Here is a 20044-nt window from a genome sequence, read left to right on the forward strand (position 1 = left end):
AAATTCTTGGCTTTTTTTTTTTTTTAAAAGGTACTGGCTGAAACTGAGGAAACCTCTGTACAAAATGAAGCCAGGGTATTCAGCTCTGGCATTGCTGTTTGCAGCTTTCAATGAGGGAAAATCAGAACCCACAAAGGCAGGAGTCAGCATTGCTGAAGACACCACTGCCCTCAGTGAAGCAGCATTGGGGCCACAACCAGGCCGCGCACCCAGTTGGTGCAGAGAGATTGAAGACAAGGGAAGCATCAGTAAAGCAATGAACACTTATATTTAATTTACATTTGACAATTTGCACATAAATAATGATGTAAACCAATACGTAAACATATGATAGTTTGTTGTTCTAGCAAAGTAAAAAGCCTGTTAACTTTGGTCAGAGTCTTTCTTAAGAGAGACAAAAAAACCCCCAAAAACACTGTTGATTGTTGCTACATTCACATGTAAAACGTCTAAGGGAAGGGGGAAACAGTAAAGAGAAGTAACAATTCTTAAAGCTGATGCATATAAATTCTTGTAAATTTTGTATCAAATACAAGAAAGCACTACAGGCAATAATAGGAAAAGTGTGTGTCCAGTGACAGAGTAGTGATACTTTGGTTTATCCTACAATTAAGTACTATATTTATGAACTATTGCTACATTTAAAAGATGTCAGCCTCACAATTTGCAGGAGTGGAAATGTTATGAACTGGAGCCCTTCAAAAGCTGTGTTGGGAGACCTGTATTTCAGGATTGTTTGTTTTTTTAACAGAAGGCATTAAAATGAAGTTTGCTGAAAAAAAAAGACCACCGAATCCTGAATTGTTGAGGTGGACTTTAAAAATTTTTTTAAGAACATAACCAGACAAAAAGGGATACATGGAGGGAGGTGTGTAATAATGCTACTTATATTCATGTGAGTTGACTGTGCAACTCGTTAGTGGCAGGGCACAATGAGACAAGGGCCTTGTCCCCCCTTGACTTCCATCCTGCCCTTACTGTGATTTGTGACCACATCACGCACGGGTCATATTTGGCTTCTTTTCAAGTTCTTTCAGTTACATTTTCTGGCTGTCTGTTGACTGACCACCAGCCTCCTTCCCTCCCAGTGCAGACTGCCAGGAGAGCAGGGGACTGAAGGAGCCCTGGCCTGAAAACAGGGTCATTCCCACCAAATTCACTGAGATGCCACACGTGGATGCATGATGATGTCACTCACGTGTTTGCAAGTCCCGGCTTCACCTTCAGCTGTGCGTGTGTATTTGCAAGTGATAAATGCCTCGGTACAACCTTCTGGTTTTGAGGTCACTGGTTATTTGCAAAACTGGGATAACATTTGATTTTCACACTTAGATGAAAAATAGGTTTTATTACATGGTTTGGCTCACAACTTAAGTGGTATAAATATATATACATATACATATATCGTATAGTGGTATAAATATATCTATAAATATACATGTATTCTTTGCTACACCTCAAACATCACCATATCATCTTTGGGCTTAGCAAAACAAAAAGATAAAAGGACGTGCATTCTATCTTTCCCTGTGCACATTTTGGTTTCTTCTCTAAAGTAGCAAAGCATTTAGGTAAAACAGCATTGTCTGCACCACTGGACACAAGCACTGAGGTAATTGTTGTTCAACAACTTTGCAATGCCCTTTTCTTCTTTAATTAAATTAACCACAAAATGTACAAACACAAATACTGAGAAAAATCTGAGTCGTACAGGAAGGAAGAAAAAAAATTTATGTGCCAGGAAAGGACTTTGCTCCCCACTTCTACCCAGGCAAAGTGGGAGAGAAAAATACAAGTAAAACTGAACCCCTTCTTTCTCAGGGAATCTGACCATCTTTTTTTTTTATCCCTGGAAGGCTCTGGCCAAAAAACCCAAAATAAAACAAAAATCAGAAGAAAGAAATCTGCCCAAACCCCCTTTTAGGCAGAATATTAATAATATTTGTGTCTTTGCTTTTAAACTGCTTTTGGAAACAAAAGAATGTGAGATTCTATTTTGGAAAAGCCACTTTAAGCTCATGTGTTCCTTTGGTCTTAAAGTTACATGACAATATGTGGGGCTAGAGCTGTTTTCTAAAAACCTATGGTATTGTCCATGGCAGGTCAGTGTTTGCTGTGCCACATCTGTTCCAGGGAGAGCTGCAGGTAGAAAAATCTTTCTCCTCTCCTCTGAGAGGCAGGAGAAGTTCTTTCTTCCCTGCTTGCTGCTACTCTGGGTTGTTGGTTTGGTCTTTTTTTTTTTTGCTTTTCAATTCCCAGTGGGGTGATTTGCTCATGAAAGTACACAGAATTTTTTTTTCAAACCAACAGATCTAGGATTCTGTATGTCACATGTCCAACTTTGGCAATATGAAAAACCACATTTGTTTAAAAGACATTGGTACATAAAATACATTTACTGAAACCCTAATCTTAGGTTCTTAAAACAGATGTGCAGAAAAAAAATATCTACAAGGAATGGCCATAAAACAAAAAATAAAAACATTTAAAGTAAAAATTACAATGAATTTTTCCAGTCATTGTAAACATTTTCCTAATTATTGCTTTTAGAATGATTAATTGCATAATAAATTATGAAGTACTATCATTGAAAAAATAATTATGGATAGATGATTGTCTCTTAGTAACTGGCGAGGCAATGCACAGTCCTTTGCCCCTTTTTATGCCCTGAGAAAACAGTAACTTTGGAGTTCCTTCTTTCAGCTGGAGAGCGTAGGGAAACTACTGTAAGCCAAGATTGCTTTGCAGCATTGAAACTATGTACAAGCAACTGCTACAGGCACCCTGACTTGCCAAGTCATAAATAAAAAAAAATCACTTTGCCAAAAAGTCTTAAGGGTCCATCGGTTCAATTGTTTCTTGCTTGACCTTTACAGGTAACAGAGGTAGTGGGTGACCGTGAGGCAACTTCATAACTGACATATCTGACGACTCGTAAAGGTTGCATCCTGAGGAGATAAGCCCATTTCCCAGGTTCCTCTGTAGAGAGACTTTCAGATTAGCTCCTTCCATTTCCCTCCTGAGCATGGTCAGTATATCCTTCTCCACGATCGACGTTAAGTCGATATTGTCCTCCACTTCTTCCAACTTGTCAGCATTGTCACTGATATCGAACTTCTCAATCTCCTCATTGATTCGGTTCAGGTCCTCCATGGAGAGGCCAGAGGCAGGGGCAACGGGGCAGTTGCCCTTCAGGTGGACCTGGAGGCTGCAGAGGTGAATGTAGCTCTTGTGGCAGTGGATGCATTTATGGGGGCGTTCCCGGGTGTGGAGACGCTTGTGCAGCTTCAGGTGCACAAACTGGGTGAATTTGGCCGGGCAGAGCTTGCACTGGTAAGGCTTCTCTCCAGAGTGGAGCCGCAGGTGGGTTTTGAGATTGCTGGTGCTGCTGAACCGCTTGTGACAAACCTAATGTGGGGGGTGGCAGAGAAACAGCGAGTGAGTGGGAGGCGATTTTATGGTTTAAATCACAGACACCTAGGAGGAGACGGCAGGACGAAGCAGCAGCTTTCTATATCTTCACACTTTCTCACAAAGGGAAAAAAATCCCCACCTTTTTTTATTTAAATATTGCTGAATGTCATTTTGAGTGTGGCTGATGGCAAAACTGTATCAGGCAGATGTTGCTCTAGCAGGCTGCAGGCAATCATGCTGTCTCACAGATGCTGCTGCACAAGGGCTGGGCCCAGCTGCGGTGTGGATTCTGGCCCTGAGCAGCCAAGGGTTTGTCCCTCAGCCCTCCCTGCACACTGTATGGGGTGTGCAAAGCCCTGCCGTCCCTTTGGCCTCAGAAGGAATCATCTCTCTCTCTGTGCATTACATACCTGACACTCGTGGGGTTTTTCTCCCGTGTGTACCAGATAGTGCTTCTGGAGGTGAGCCAGCTGTGTGAAGCCCTTATTGCAAGTCTGGCATTTAAATGGTCTCTCTCCGCTGTGTACTCGGAGGTGCACCTAGGGAGAGACAAAGCAATTAACAATTTGCAGTTTCCAGTACTACAACAAAAGTGCTTTCAGATGTTTCCTAAAGTCAGCGGAAGAGTCCCATTGCCAAAATACAATGTTATCTAGTTAATTAGGTGGCGTCAGTATTAAAACACACAACCACGCTTTCTTGCTGGGGGATGCTGTACTAAGCCCAGACGAATAAACAGCCTAACAAGCAAGGGAGGCCTGACCCTGCTTTTCCTCGAAAACCTACAGGGAGAAACCTGAGCCTTCAAAGAAGGCTCCTGTCTTATTCTCCACTGCCTACCTTCAGATTGGAGAGCTGGCCAAAGGTCTTGGAGCAAACATTGCATTCGTACTTGATCTTCCCATTCTGCTTTTTCAGTGGGTATGGGAGGGTTTTGTAACCGGTCACATTCCTCTTACTTTTAATGAGATTCATGGCTTCTTCACCGCCGGTGGCAGCCAACACCACTGAGGTAGGTTTAGGTTGCATTATGTGTTCTGAACTGGCTGCTGTACCAGCGGTGGGGGACCCACTGGTAGGGCTGCATGGCTTGTCCTTCATGCTGGCAGCAGCGCCTGTGATAGAGAAGGCACTGTTGGGTGCTGGTATGAGGAAGTCTCTTGGATGATCAGGCTGCAGCAGTCGACGGCCTCCTTCACCGGGCAATGAGCTGGGGAGCGTGGTAGGGTTCAGCATGTGGTGGGAAAGGCTACCTCCACTGAGCAGGTTGCCATAAAGAGGATACATCCTTGGGAAGAGATTGAAATTGTTGATGCCATTGATATTGTTCAAAGCGCTCAGGTTATTACAGCTCATATTGAATGGAGGTAACAGGAATTTGGGGTAATGGGGATTGTAGGACGGTAGAAAGGCAGGTGAGAGGTGGCCAGGGGGTGCATATCCAGGATAAGACCCCAATCCTTCTGAGCCATATGATCCATTCAAGTAAGGGTATGGCTCTCTGTGCTCTTGGGAAGTAGGTGCCAGAGGCGAAACCGTGACCCCTGGACTACTGTGGGGGCTTGAACTTTTTAAACTTTGGTCTGGGCTGCTCCTCCCGGAAGGACTCGGTGTAGTAGATGCCTGGATGGGCGAGTGAGTAATGTAGCTGGGTCTGTCCATGCCATATGCTAAGGAAGCTTTCAGATAGTCTTCTGGAATGTGAGGTCGGATTGGGTAGACAACTCGAGGGAAGAAACACCTCTCCGGGCTATAGTTCTTATGTAAATCATCCAAGTCTTTTTCTGGAGTAACTGGTGAAATGTTGGTCTGAAAGAAGTCTTTTCCTTTTGGAGGATTGGATTCCATTTTCAGGATTTCTTTCACACTGTGCTCCTTCTTTGGGATGCTTTTCTGATAAAGCTCATCTTTATCAGCGCTGTGCTGCTTTGGATTAACGTGGGTTTGTGCTGAAATACAAAGACAAAGTAATGATTATTTAGATATGTCACTGGTATTATCTCTTTTCAAAACAAAATCTAACTCCTACAAGTTTAGTGGGAAGGAAGGTCATCTCTCAGAGATGAGCAATCATTCAACTTGCCAGAAAACTAATTTTTGTGTGAAGAAATGCCTGCTGGTATTAAGTGTTAATATAAAGCACTGTTAATTTAGGGGATACAGGCCAGTACATAGAGATCTGATGATGATGCATTTGCAGAGTGCCAGTCTCCACTCTGCAAACTGATTTCACCTTTCTTTCCCCTTAAATTTGCCTGGCTTTGCTGTTGAATGTCTCTTTAAGCAGTATTTCTAATAAATGTGGTAACGAGCATTTGTTCACAATACAGGTTTAACTGAAGGACTTCACAGAACACAAGCTCCCAGAAATGTTCCTCAGTAAAATAACAAGGCATGACAAATCGGGTTTTGCCAAACCGCAGCAGTCACTTCACCAGCCAGTTCAATTACTTACAGTACCAAAAAAACCATGGCTGGCTAGGATGAAAGCCTTCTTCAAAGAGAAGGTATTCTCCATCAGTAAACAGATCATTACTCATTAAATATACTGCTTAGGAACATCTACAACAAAGCAGACTATTTACTGCAGATTTCTGTGGCATTCAGTCTATGCAAAACTCCTCTGCTTACAGCTGTACTTTATAAAAAAATGCTGAAGCAAAGTAAAAGAAAGCAAGACTGGTTGGCTCCAGCTTAAGTTGAAATGTGCTTAAAAAAAAAAAAAAGGAAAAAGAAATATGTATTTAGAAGGAAATAGAAGCTAGCATGCATTCATCTCAGTTCAGCACATATTCTATTTATTTGTATTCAAAGACCTTGCTATCTGGACATAATACAATCTTAACAGCACACTGAAAGACAAATTCAGTAGAAAAACAAATCTGCCTTTATCTTTGTTACATAATCTTGATTACTTGTAAGATATTTTGTTATAGGGGAAAAACTACAAGAAGGTTTCATAATCTTAGTTAGTGCCAGGCTTTCCCTCAGGAGGTGCAAGCCAACACCAGTAGGTACGTGACTCAAAACCATTGCAGTCCTTTAGAAACGTTTCTGCTTCCATGACTGACTGTTCTTACTTCACTATCTGAGGTGAGAAACAGTTATTTCTGATTTTTGGAGGATCATCTGAACCCAGTGAGGAACGTAAGAACAGGCAATGACCACGCAGCTTTCAACACGGATTCTTTGCTTCACTATGCACTACCCTGATGGAATCTATAATTTGGCAACATTACCCTATAAGGCAAAGAAACAGCCATTTATTAAACGTATCCAAGAAAACAGCTGTTTTCAAAGCATGCGCCTACTTACACCAACCCACTTTACAGTAGCATCCTTTTTGAAATGGCATTAGACTAGTAGCAAGCAAATTTAGTTTGAGATTTGTTGGTAGTTTGTGTGTTTTCAAGCTGCAATGAAATGCAACTGAACACAGTTAAATTCAATTAAAATATTTATGATAAAACTTAAGAGTGTTGTACAGCAAGCATGTACACAGGTAAGTGCACAGATAGCTTCCCAATTAGTTCTCTCAGTATCTAAAATTTAATCCAGAGCTGTATCAAAAATAAAGTAATAACATATTGTGTTGTCTGGCTTTAAAAAACATCTACTTTCTTTGGTCATTTTGTCTGTAATCCTGGACTGGTAACTCATTTTTTAAATGTCAACCAGATTTTTGGGCATAGCATAGAGGTCCTCCTAGGTCCAAGAAGCTCCACAATGGCACTGTGGATAATATTATCTGTATCTTCTTATCAGCTGCCTTTCACCACAGCAGTGTCTCAGAGCAAACATTCCTGGTGACACTATCAGCATTGGGAAGTATCAAGACCAGGCAGTATTGAAAACTGGACAGGGGGGTGAGAAGGAGGACTTGTGAAGCCTTGCAGCAGGAAAAATAAATAAATACCACCTTATCAGGCCCATATCAGTTTCTCAGTGGGGTCTGTCAAGCAGGAAGTTCAAACTGACACTTTTCTCTTTTAAAGAAAAAACCCAGGAGGAGGGGAAGAGGAAGGAGAAATGCTGGTGGTGCTGGAAAAGTGATAGAGAAACTGGGGCCACTTCAGCTGGAGAAACAACTCCGACTGTCACAAGGTTAAACACGAGGGTGGGGATGTACGTGCCTTATGTGCAGGAGCAAGCCCAGGAGTGACAGAAAGGAAGCTCACGCAGAGATCGTAACTTTCTTTGTGCAACAATCCCATGCTCTCTCTTGACTGACTAAAGATAATTGCTCTTTTCTTCCCTTCTGAATTTTCCCAGTAAAGCTGTCCCTCCTACTAATTTCCATGCATAGACAGAAGTTGTGGTATTTAAAATTTATTTTTCAAGTCTAACTGTGACAGGTCTCTTTAGTTTGCAAGCTATCTGTGGTCCATAAATCCCCTCTTGGCTTTTCCCCTATTACCTGAGCACAAGGGACACTTGGGAACACCAGAGAGATCAAAACATAAACAAGTGTGTCAGCACTGTGTAAAATAAGAGAAGGTAATGTCGGGGGCCAAGGAGAGGTTCTTAAGTTTTATACTGAAGGTGGATTTAAACCAGGGCTGAAACTGATTGAGAGGTTTACAGCCTTTCTTGTTGCTCTTAAAGGAGCCATACTTCAAAGTTAAAGAGATATATTTCTTATAAATGGATGTTTTTTCTGAACTTGTGATCCTAGATCTAAGTTTTTACCAATCAGAATGTCTCCCTCTCACTCTTGAAATGCATTTCTCCCCCTGCCCCCATACACACACACACACACACACACATATACATACTAAATATAGGCACATACTATTCCAAGATCTGTCTAGTTTCTGTGGTCAGAGAGACACACAGAAAAGAGATTCATGACAAAACAAGAACAGTGCAGCTGCATTTTTAAGTTACTGATCTAAGAAGGGTGGGGGGGAAGAAAGAAAAAAACCCCAGACGTGCCTCTTGAGGAGCCTGATCCACTTCTGAGGTCAAGAGATTATTTGCTCAGATTTTTTTTTATCTGCAAACAGATATTTGCTGAGATTAGTGCGTGCGTGCAAGAGGAAAAGGGACGAAACTCCTGTTACTTTTAAGTATTAATAAAACTTGAGTGAAGGGGCTGCCTGAAGTCACTCCAATGTGGGTGTTCCAGCTACAGACTGCTGCAGAGCTATAGCCTTTGCTCTTGGTTCTTGTGCTCTGAGCAGTAGCCTGACAAACATTTCATGAAAACAATGATCTGGTTTTTTTTCTAAAAACTTGAAAAACGGTTGTAGGCAGACAGTAATTTCAATAGTAATTTCAGGAGTGAGATGGTACTGAACACTTTGAGTGGTGGAGCTTAATTATGCCGATTCACATTTTTGATCTAAATTAAGCACCTCTTTTGCTAGTAGAAAGAGAACCTCGAAGTTGTGAAGCGGGCAAAACAAAGACTGTTTCCACTCAAAATGAGAACAGAGACCAACATTTAGAAGTACATAATTTGATCATCTGTTTTCTAAATGTGTCCATGGCAGTGTGACATGCCTTTGAAAACTTTTTGCTCAGAGAAGGTCTTTCCGGGAGCCTTCAAATAATTCTCAATATTAAGACAACTTCAGGCCCTGAATTCTGATTTTGTGAAGACAACCTCTCATATCATTTAAAAATCGTTTTCCTGAGCCCTTTTGAACATTCCAGGAGGCATTTTTTTAAGCAAGTGCAGATGTTTCCTATCAACCCAAACAGAAAAGCTTCAAAACCAGAAAGTGAAACTGCCCATAAACAAAAGGGAAAGCGAGCGACAGGGCTGAGCTAACGGCCAGCATATCAGGGCCAGCAGGAAGAAAAGATTAAATAGCATTTTAAAAAAAAGCGTTAAAAACTTAATCTTCACAGAACTGGAAACATTTTAAATAATGCCTTGTTAAACCTGTTAATGAAACAGAGAGATTGCCAAGTATTTTGTAAATAGTCTTCCCCCAACTTGAATTTTTTTCTGAAGCTTGACCAAAAGATGTCACCTGCCCGTACTTGACTGAGGAGACAAACATGACATGAGCAGCAGGAAGTTGCATCATATGATTGCAATATATGAACATTATTATCAAATAGTCATGTCCTGAGTCAATGCAATGGTTTGGATTTTGTTGGGCTTTTGTTGTATAGGGTTTTTTTTGTTTGTTTGGTTTTTTTTAACTGTTATCCTCTCCACCCCTCCATCCCAAAATAATCCTCCCATGTTGAGGTAAGAATTAAATTCTAAACTATGTGGAACCACCAACGCAAATTTCCTCAGTCTTTGCTAAAAAAAAAAATCACAGACTAAAAGACAATCTGAAGGAGCGGTTGAATGAGGTTAAGCACATTTAACAAATTACTGATAATTTATTTTTAGCAGAATACAGAAATCTTGTGTCACCATACTTAAAACTATTTTCTGGACAATGGCACCATCTGAAGGTGACATCTCAAATCTTGACAAAAAACATCAGGGGCCTCAAAACAGGCAGGAAGGAGAAGGGGATAATTTGGAATGACACTGAGTTTCCAGCATTGGGATAATGTGGAGTCTTGCCTCTGCCACTGTTGTGCAACTCCTTGCAGGCACTTCAACATCTATCTGAAGTTATGTAGCTCCACTCAGAGCTAATCACAGCTGTGAAGGTAGGTGTGTGCTCCAGCGTCCGAAGGACTGGGTCAAAGGCCCCAATTCAGGAAAACACAGAGGACAGGGTTAAACCCACAACTAAGTACATACCTAATTGCTGTCTTGCATCTGGATGCTTTCCTTCTGCGGCGCAAATGAACTAATGCTAGGGAAGTTACCTTTAATTTGAAAGTTTGCTGTTACAGAGGCAAGTAGATGTTACATGTGGGTATGTAAATACATTTATGCTCTAAAGTGGTAGTTCTCTCATTTTTGAGGCCACTAATTACAGGAAATAAAGCCAGAGAAATTCCCTGATACATTTTTCCCCGGAGGCCCATCCTGCTCTGGTGCTTAAAGAGGAACTGAGGTGCTGAACTCTAAGGCTGTGATCCCCAAACCCTTGAGGCACTTAAAGCAGCTGCCTATATTTTAAGTTGGCAAGACTGGAAGGTCTCTGTAGGTGTGTGTCCCAGGTGGCCTCTCCTGTGCTGGGCTGGGCAGGCAGCCAGCCAAGGTGCGACTCTTCCAAAGCCTCCCATGGGCACCAGTGAGCACTGCACGCCCAAGACACAGTGAAGGGAGAGATCTGGGTGCAACACATCACAGCCACTGGCAGCCTCCTGCCCACACCAGTGTGTATCCCATGGGAGGAGGCCCTGACTTCAGCATGCCTCTTGGGACCTGGACTCCAACTTTCCCTCCCTCCTCCTCAGTGGGTGCCAAAACCAGCAGCCATGAGCTGTGAGAGGTGGTGATGCTCCCCTGCTCCTCTGAGGGAAGCCATACCACTTTGAACACCAAATTATTAACAATCCATTTGGCTGGAGAGGACTTAACTGACTTCCTAGCAGGTGGGGGATCCCCTCAAGCAAGACTGTTTTGATGGGCCAAAGCCCTACATCTGTAGCAGGTGCAGGGTGCCAGTGAACTGGAGACAAACCCTTTGTGCTTTACTCATGGATGAATGCAGTGCCAGGGTACCTTGGCCAGGCTTTGTGACAGAGAGAGAGGCTGGAGAGGCAGCACAATGCTCTCTAATTTTAGATTTAACTAGTGGCCTGTGAGAAAGGAGCAGAAGAAAGCTAAACAGTACTGGCATTCATGGTAAACTCATCTGGTTCCAGTACTAATGCTGGAAAAACCACCCCTGCTTGCACCATTGCTGCAGGGACTTTGGCAAATAAGGATCTTTGGGAGACTTCTGGATTTTTCTTCCACACTTTTCAAAAGGTTAACTTTAGAAAACCTCAACCCTTATGGTACCTGTAGGGTTTTTGGCCCAGCTGCAGGCTTTAGGCCTGAATGTGCTGGTCACAAGAATGAGGGAAAAGAAAAAAATGTGTGAAAATTTTTTCTCATTTTCTGAACTGCTATTTTCTTTAGGTGGAAGGAGCTAACATAAAATTTCTAAATGGTTTAAATATAATTATCTTAAAAAAGAAAAATGTCTGTTTCAACCTCAGCATCTGGAAAAACTGCAAACGTTAAGGCTGAACTACAAAATTGTGGCTCAAGTTCCCATTTCTTTAAATCCTTGTATTGAGCCTACTGCTTTTACTAAAATCAGTTATTCTGCCATGTCTAGACACCCCTAGTTTTGACCTGATTAAGAGAAACTGGACAGAGTAAGAAACACTTTACAAATACATTCATTGCTACTTCTGCAAGGAAGCCTAAGGTGCCAGCAGATGCAGGAAACCGATCCTGCGTTTGTGTGTCCTCCTAGCTAGTGGCCAAATGTGCCTGACCAGATCTTAGCAAACTCCTCATCCACCAGAGCCCTACATGCTGTTGTCTCATCTCACCTGCAGGTCTTACTGAAAAGCCAACAGTTCGTCATATCAGGAAATAAAACTGCACAGAGAGTGGCGAGATGACATATGTGCAAAGATGACAGAATCAGTGAGATCGTTTTTGAACAGAGAATATAGCTGCGTAAGACATTCCCTCCCTCTCTTCCCTCTGTCATTAAGAGACAACAGGTTTTCTTCTATTAATTTGTAGGAAAAGACAAAAAACTAGGGAAAGGGTGACACCCACAGAGGACAGATGTACTTTTGATTAATCTGAATGTGTGATATCATTTTTGTAATATGGGATGACAATTCTAATGATCCCCAAAGTAACAATGATATTTTTTAACCCATTCTTGTTGCCAAATAACCATAAATAGTTCTTTATATTAAAAAAAAAAAAAATCCTGCTTGCAGTTTGTCCTTCAAGTTTCGGTGTAGTCACTGGCAGAAGGACAAAAGAATACTCTGCTCTATCTTAGAGCAGCAGCAGGGGAAGCAGCCTAAGAGTCCACTGAGAAGTCAGCAAGAATCTTTCCTTCTCTAGAAGGGGCTCTGGGTGAGGTATCAGGCAGTGATTAAGTGAGAAGTAAAGCACCAAGGCTGGAGATCATCAGAAATCACAGAGGAACACAAACTCCTGGAAACACCTCTTCCCTCTGCTACCAGTGCTATTATTTTTGAACAGAAAATGAAAGCTGCAATATAAAGCCAAGAAATGGGGACAAAGTACACTGACCTTAAAACATAAGTAACCAGATGAGAAGACCACAGGAGGTTTGGTCCCATTAGTTAAATACGTGTAGATGCAAGGCTCAAAGTGCATTATGCAGTAAACATGTATTTTGTCAGACACCTAGACAGTCATGGCACATTGCCACTTCCTGGTACAGCGAGGGCAGCCCTTTGGGAGCATGACTGGACAGCCCAGCCTTTAGTATGTGCTACCAAAGCAGACTTTTGCTCAACACACTGTGAGATCTGAAATTGGAAAGTCTGAGAGTGAACCAACAGCTATGGTTAGGAAGACAGAGGTCAGGTTGTCTGTCCAGAATTTCACCAGATAAGACTCAGAGTGTAAACAAGCAACTGCTCAGATTTTATAACCTCTTTCCATTTGAACAGGCACAGAGTCTTGTGTTGGGTTTTTAATTCCCCTTTTTAACATTCTCTTGTGTTGGGCTTTTTAATTCCCCTTTTTAACATTCTCTTGTGTTGGGTTTTTTAATTCCCCTTTTCCACTCCAAGCTACCTCCTGTGACACAACAGATGATGCAGCTGTGTAATTATACAACTTATTATTAGATCGTATAGGCAGAAGAGACATTACTAGCATTCCTTGTTTATACTGTAATGCACTTACTGAGGTTCATCATTGTCAGCTCTCTGGAGGAGGGATAGTGCAGCCTCTCTGCAAAGTCTCGGCAATACCACACAAGCAGCTCTTGGTTGGCAGGGATGGGCTTGATGGTATAGAAGTAGATGTTCATTCCATTCTGACAAGCAGCCAAGTTCTGCTCCTGAACAGAGTAGCCGGGGTTTACATAACGCATCCAGTTGCTCTTGTCCTCGTTAAATCCATCAATGAAGTGGTGAAGTTCACCACTTGAGTAGATCTGGAATAGAGAGGAAGTGCTTATGAATATATATAAATATATATATAGGCACAATATGCAACACGTATGCACAGAGTCCAGAGGGGAAAAATGATAAGCTCCCCCTTTTTTTTTTTTTTTTAAAGAGCATATATTACTGAAGTAAAGAGTTCAAGCTGTGTTCCTGCCTTTCCAACTATGACATCCTCTGATTTAAGAAGGTGTTCAAAGGCAAGTTCACAGTCACCTTTTCCATTTCATCTTAGCCTATGTCTCAGCTTGGGAAAACAAGACCCAAAATCTGAAACGCAGAGTACTCTCCCTGTGTGAACAGTCTACCTTAGAGTCCTTTTCCTGATTCTCTGATCAACAAGTGGGTGATGCTGAAGACTGCAGGTCTGAGTGCATGCTTGCATTAATGCTTTGAGTCACCTGTGTATAAGACTGGCTGGCTGCACTACGTCAGAATCCTTCTCACCTCTTTCTATGGCCTCTGTACTTGCAGTTTCCTACCACCTCCACCCAAGGTTTAAACTATGCAAACATTCTCCACCCCCCCCCAGAGTCCTAAAGCAACACTTGCTCATAGTTGAACTGTAACCCTTTTGTAGGAAGGCTGGGTGAGGCAAAGATGAAATTCACCTGCCATAACTGAAGGAAGACCTGGAGAGGGGTTAACCCATGAAAAGTCATTTTTCCTGCCAAGGGACATGTTCTGACTTGCCCACGGAGGGGCAAGAAAACATGAATATGAAAACTGCTCAGCGGTTTCGGGGGAAAGAAGTTCCCATCATTGACAGAAGCTACTGTTTCTCGAAATGGTAAGAATAAGAGAATTATTTTTAAAAAGTCAAGAGAAATCCACGAAACATGCTTGTTAAAAACTCACTGCTTACTCTCAAGGGGAACTAGTTCCGTGCTGGATGAAATGACCAGGCAAAAGCCAGACCTTGAAGTGGGAGCAGCTTGCACCAGCAATGCACCGCGCTGAGCAGGAAATGCCTTTCCAAAGGGGAGACAAAGCTTATCTCATAGGGAAAACACTCCACAGGATGTTGCTGCCCGTGTGCCCTCACCACTCTCGCAGCTCCCTGGCCGGGCAGCGCCCTCCGGCCGGCCGGGACCCTCCTATGCTCCCCGAAGCCCGGCGGGCAGAGAGGCGAGGCGGCCTGGCCCTTTAACGCGGGCCGTAAACACCAGAATCACTTTCTTTAAGAGTAACTTCCTGTAAACTGAGAAGGGGGAAATACATGTGGCCTCATCAAAGCGGCTTGCGAGAGATTTTGCGGTGTGTTTGTTATGAGAAAATGGAAGGGAGCCGGGCGAGTTGTGCTGCATCAAGAGGAGCCTTCGGGTTTCTCTGCTCACCCCGGCTCGCAAACTTCCAGGAACGCGGGGCTCTGGCGCTTGACGCCTGCCACCACTTCCCAAACCAGCCCTCCACCGCTCCCACGTCAGGGCCACAGCTCCGACTCTCCGGCAGAGGCACCCACCAGGCTCCCACCTATTCTGGGGAAGGCGCGACCAGATGTGCTGAGTCACGGCGCGTTCCCAGAAATGACGCGGGCCCGGGCGGCCCCGCTCCCCTGGCGCGGGCAGGGCGCAGGCAGCGTCCCCGGGCGCCTGGCAGATGTTCCCGCTCCTGCCAGCGAGCCCGGGATGCCTTTAATAACATGTGGGGAGTTATCTCCCACGTGTTATTATTTCCTTTGCATATGCAAGCCTGTGTCAGACCCCTAGGAAGGAATTAATTTTCAGTGCAGCAGTCTGTCTTGAACGAATCAAGAGATTATAACAGGGAATTTAATGATGCCTAGATGGTTCCTAGGATATTATTTCTGAGGATCCCTCCGCATTAAGGCTTAAAATCACATCGTAAGAATGATGTCATCTTTCTCACTGCAATGTAGGAATGAAGTCCTGGGTTAGCAGCCCCTCTTCCCTGTGTCTTCTGTCTTATGAACAACTGGTGGGGCTAGGGTCAGCATACTGGTCTCTTCCTATACTGGACACAAGCTCCCTAAAAGTTCAGCAAAAAGAAACATTTTGTGGCCTTATTAATGTGAAAACAGTTGCCTGCTGTGTAAAAACGCACATGCAAATAACTGCCTGTGCAATGCTGTATTACGTCGTACAAAGACGATCTGAGAAAACCAAAATGATTCAATTAGGTAGGAAGAAAGGGGTGTGGGGAATGCTGGTGCGTGCCCTGGGTTTCACCTGGATATGAGGTTGGGATATTACTAAGGCAGGCAGGCACCTGAGCGTAGAGGCTTGGACACAGTCCCAAATCCACGGAATTAGACACAACCTACATGGCTAGAAGGCAGCAAAACAAATCCATGGAAGGAGATGGGGCTGAAAGAATGTTCTCTAACAATTAATAATGTGTCTGTAAGGAAAATGAGGATTATGTCAGCTGATAAACTGGAAGCATATTCCCCAGCACAGACTGTCCAAGCCAAAATATATTGGCTGCTGCTCCCTTCCAGTTTATGCTATGGAGTACAAATTAGGCACCACCTCTGGTGTTTGTCTCTTTTCCCTTTGCTAAGATCCATGAGCTATTCTTTTAACAATTCTGAGGAGGCCTAGAAAAATTTATTACTTGAATGATATACACTGAAGACTACCACTACTGTGTTACAGCAGTTCTATACAAGACCTAGGAAAAAGTGTCACAAAATATATCATAATTCCAGAGTGAAAGCTTATGCAGTACTTTCACAGCTTCTTCATAGTGGGAAAAAACAAGGACGTGATACTTGCATAAATCAGAATGACTTCCCGCTATGAAGAAATGCAAAATAACCTGCGCCCTTACAGCAAGCAGCACAACTATTTCTGTACAGAATCAAGCACTGATACATTTTAGAAGACAGAGCCAGGAAGGGCTGTGCATCTCCACTGCTCTCTCCACCCACACAGTCCCTACATCCAAGATAGCCAGGCTTTTACTCGGCTTAATTCACCCACTGGCCCTGTTTGTGCCTGGCCACATACAGAGGTTGTTCCCTGCATCATGCAGCAGGAAGTGACCCAGCTTCTCAGCCGTACTCATTTAGTGATCTGCTTACTGCAACAACGTGGTGATGCTTTTTCCTGCTTACCCGCCAAAAGTATTTTCTGTTCGCATTCTTGGGAACCGTATCACTGGTATAGATCTCTCCTACCAGGGGTCCAAAGCGTGTTCCTTTTGGGATGTACTCTTTGCTTATAACTCCAGTGACCTACGAGAAGAGCAGCACAGGATCAGTCCATTGCCAGTAGAAAATGAGAAGTCTCCCTCTTCTCCCCTGTCCCCCAAATGTAACACGGTAAAGCAATCAGTGGAAGAATTTTTTTGTGACAGGTCAGCAAAACAGAAATAAATAAATGAACAATCGTGTCGGTTACAATACAACCAGCTTTGTTAGGTACTAACATTTTCCTAGGCCATATGGAAGTTAATGATGAATACCACCTTAAAAATGTGCTTTTTGGAAATACATTTACAAGAAGAAACAGTAAGCAAAATGTACAGAGACTGTCAAATATCTTCAGAAGTTATTTTTCCTATCAAAGGCAACCCCCAAAAGTCTAGTTCCAGCAAACAAAAATATGCAGTATCTATCAATCACTTCACTGCTACAGAGCTTGCTTTTCTAATAAGTTAGAAACTGGAATGACTGCTCCTCCAGATCAAAATGAAACCACCCTCCACCCCCCTCCATTCTTCAGTCTATAGCTGCCCTAAAGTAGCTAAAAGGAGAACACACACACAAAAAAAAAAAAAAAAAAAAAAAAAAAAAAAAAGACAACCTTCAGTTCTCTTACCAGCATACAGTGGCATACTAAACAGAATATGAAGTGACTCTGGGACATGTACTCACAGGTCACCTTCTTGTATAAAAAGGAATCATCAGTTCCGGTAACATATATCAAGTGGGTTTGGTCAAAAAAGGTGTAAGGGTTTTGTAGAAAATGCTCCACTATGCTAGGTCTAAGAAATGTACTCTGGTTGTTCAGCTTCCTTCTTGACAGTAATTATACCAAAAAAAGTCACTGACCACAAATCAGGAAGCAATTCATCATTATTCAGAAGAACGTGCCTTGGAGTAACCCTTTGCAAAACACTGCTGAGTTATTGGTTTTGTCTCTCTGCTTCTCACCGATTTTCTTAAATTTAATGTATCCAAACAATGTTAGAAACCCAACAATTTTGTAAACCAAAAACCCCAAGCCTTTGCAAGATTGATCCTGCTGCTCAGATGGTGGGGAAAAAAAAGAAGGTAAAAAGCCCATTAATTTGGTATTATAACCAAATGTATTATAAACTGTCATGGCAAAATGTATTAAACTTATCCCCTTCACACATCTTGCCACTTGTCTTTTTGCTTGCCAGGATTTCAGAACAAGACAGGAACACCAGCAGTAGTTGAGGAAGACTGAGAGCTGGGATTACTGTTGTCTGTACCCCACAAGGAATCGATGTCCTTACCAAAGCAGATTAGCACTCATCAGAATCTACAGATAGCTCACTTCAGTGAGCTTTTCTATTTCTTTTAACAGTCCTTCTCAGCAAAGGGTGGTAAAAACCCTGGACTGTACGTAGACAGCACTTCACAAATGAGCTAAGCCTTCTGATTTTCTCATGCTACATTTTCTTACATTGTACGATCCTTAATGTGTAAGTGAAGAGGCAGACATAAATCCTTGCCTGTGTACTGGTCAAGATTAAAACTCCCAGTAAAAAATGAACACCTAGCATAATTTCATGTTAAATGTCAAAATAAAGGGGACAAATAACAGCCATGAATTCAAGAAATCACCTGGAAGCAGATTGGTGGGTGTATGTGGTGGCTGTTTGTACTCGTTTGCATTTTAACATGTGTTTTCAGCACACTACAAAGAAAAAAAATTAAAACATCAACAGGAGAGGTAGTTAAATGCTTCATTGATCTGTGCATCTGGACTGAAGAGAGAGAAGAGGGACTTCCAGAAATTTTCCTATACCTACCATATGCTGAAACAAGCTCAGTGGCTCAGTTTTATTTTTGTCTTGCTTATACATGTCTCATAGAGAGCTGAAAAAGGCAGATGTTCTTCTCATTTTCCTTATATATCTTCATTTACATCCATCTGCCCTCTCAAGAAAAGTTCACAACCAAGCTACAAGCACACCCTACCAGTTTTACTGCATGATAGCTTGAGATTTTTCATGGTTTTAAAAATATCTTGGCCCTAATTAAAACGACTAATGAAATTCTCAGAATCTCTAGAAATCACTCCTTGAACTAGTCAACTTGAAACAGTCTCTGACACAGCAGATACTTTTTGATATCCACCTTACAGACAGCATTTGTATTCAGCTATGCCAGGGGAGAAGCAAAGATGATTTCTCACCCTGTACCCATCAGAATTTGGCAGAAGAGGTTCTGCACATCTGTGTGTGCCAACGCTGAAGCTTTGCTAAACCAGGCTATAAAGCTGTCCAGACGACTTTTAGCTGACGGTAGCTCTCTGGTCAGCAATTCTCGGCCTCCACTGTTCCCTCACAAGCTCAGCTGATGAGGTCGAGGAGGGGGCACCTGCCAGCAGAAGGGTGCCAGCAGTGCCAAGGCAGCCTGGCTCCAGACTGCCGGCAACCCCCCTGCCGCAGCCAAAAGGGGCTCCTGCCCCGCCGCAGCTTTAGCGGGGGCGGCTTAAGAGAAGGAAGCAGGGAGCTGCCGAGGGCTGGCCGGTAGGACAGCGGCGCAGCTCCGGGTCCGGAGCGGGGGTGAGCCGCCCCCGGCTGCCGGAGGGCTGTGCCAGAGCGGCACTTCGGAGCTCTGTCCGCCAGGTGTCCTCCAGCGCGCCGCTCCGCTCGGCGCGGAGCCCTTCCCGGGAGCCGCGGGGAGCCCGGCGCGGGCGCTCCCCAGAAGCGGAGCCCTTCTGCTGCCGCCGCCGCCCGGGCGCTGCCTGCGGGGCCCGCACCGCGCCGCACGGCAGCCACTGCTGCCCCCGCTAGTTCTCTCCACAGGCGCTTACCCCCTCTCCTTTCAAAGCTCCCGGCACTCCGCCGCGTCCCTCCTCTCAGTGCAACAGCATTTCCAGCAGGAAGGTGCAGCCCGGCGTCAGCCGGAGCCCGCTGCCCCTGCCCGAGCGGGGCCGGCTGCGAGCGGCGCTCGGGCGCGCCGGCGGGGACAGCGCGGCCGCCGGCGGGGCGGCCCGGCGGGGGGAGCGCGGGCCCGGCGGCAGCCCGGGACGGCGGCCCTGGAACTGACCAGGGTCCTAATGCGGCGCCGGGGGCCGGGCACGCCTGGGGCCCTCCAGGCCCGGTCAGCACACCCCGGCCTGCCCGCGGCCCCTGGGCATGTGGCGGATGGGCTCCGGTCCCAGTTTGATCTGAGACGGAGCTTTGGAAGATCAACGCTCCTGCATCTTTGTTTGGGGAGAGGGCACTGAAGTAAACAACGACTCCTGCTAATTCTGCAAGGGGAGGGTATTTTGCAATGGGACCACTAAACTGCTTTAGAAAACCAAAACACCGAACAAATTCTTATTGGCTTCATTAAAACAACAGTATTCTCCACACACAAACAGGGCGGGCCATCGTGTGTCCTGGAATAACATTGATTTAAATTTTTTTTTAGCTATTAGTTCTACAGTTA

General features: G+C 43.9%; 1 protein-coding gene across 9 annotated transcripts in view; it reads right to left on the bottom strand.

Moving 5' to 3' along the window:
* Positions 1 to 249: 249 nt before the first annotated feature.
* PRDM1 (PR/SET domain 1) overlaps positions 250 to 20044 on the bottom strand; it is a 112589-nt gene continuing 92794 nt past the window's right edge. For 6 of the 9 annotated variants that reach the window (XM_019287818.3, XM_019287809.3, XM_019287814.3 and 3 more), the window contains 5 exons: positions 16523 to 16642; positions 13181 to 13433; positions 4255 to 5363; positions 3825 to 3953; positions 2833 to 3408 (listed from right to left, as the gene is read on the bottom strand). In XM_019287818.3, coding sequence (XP_019143363.2) covers positions 2833 to 3408; positions 3825 to 3953; positions 4255 to 5363; positions 13181 to 13433; positions 16523 to 16642 — 2187 coding nt within the window. Of the gene's footprint in view, positions 3409 to 3824; positions 3954 to 4254; positions 5364 to 13180; positions 13434 to 16522; positions 16643 to 17228; positions 17250 to 19421; positions 19506 to 20044 lie in introns of those variants that run through there. The other 3 variants (XM_039569592.1, XM_019287829.3, XM_010403413.3) reach the window with 3 other exon arrangements.

Source organism: Corvus cornix, chromosome 3 (genome assembly GCF_000738735.6).
Source record: "Corvus cornix cornix isolate S_Up_H32 chromosome 3, ASM73873v5, whole genome shotgun sequence".
NCBI lineage: Eukaryota > Metazoa > Chordata > Aves > Passeriformes > Corvidae > Corvus > Corvus cornix.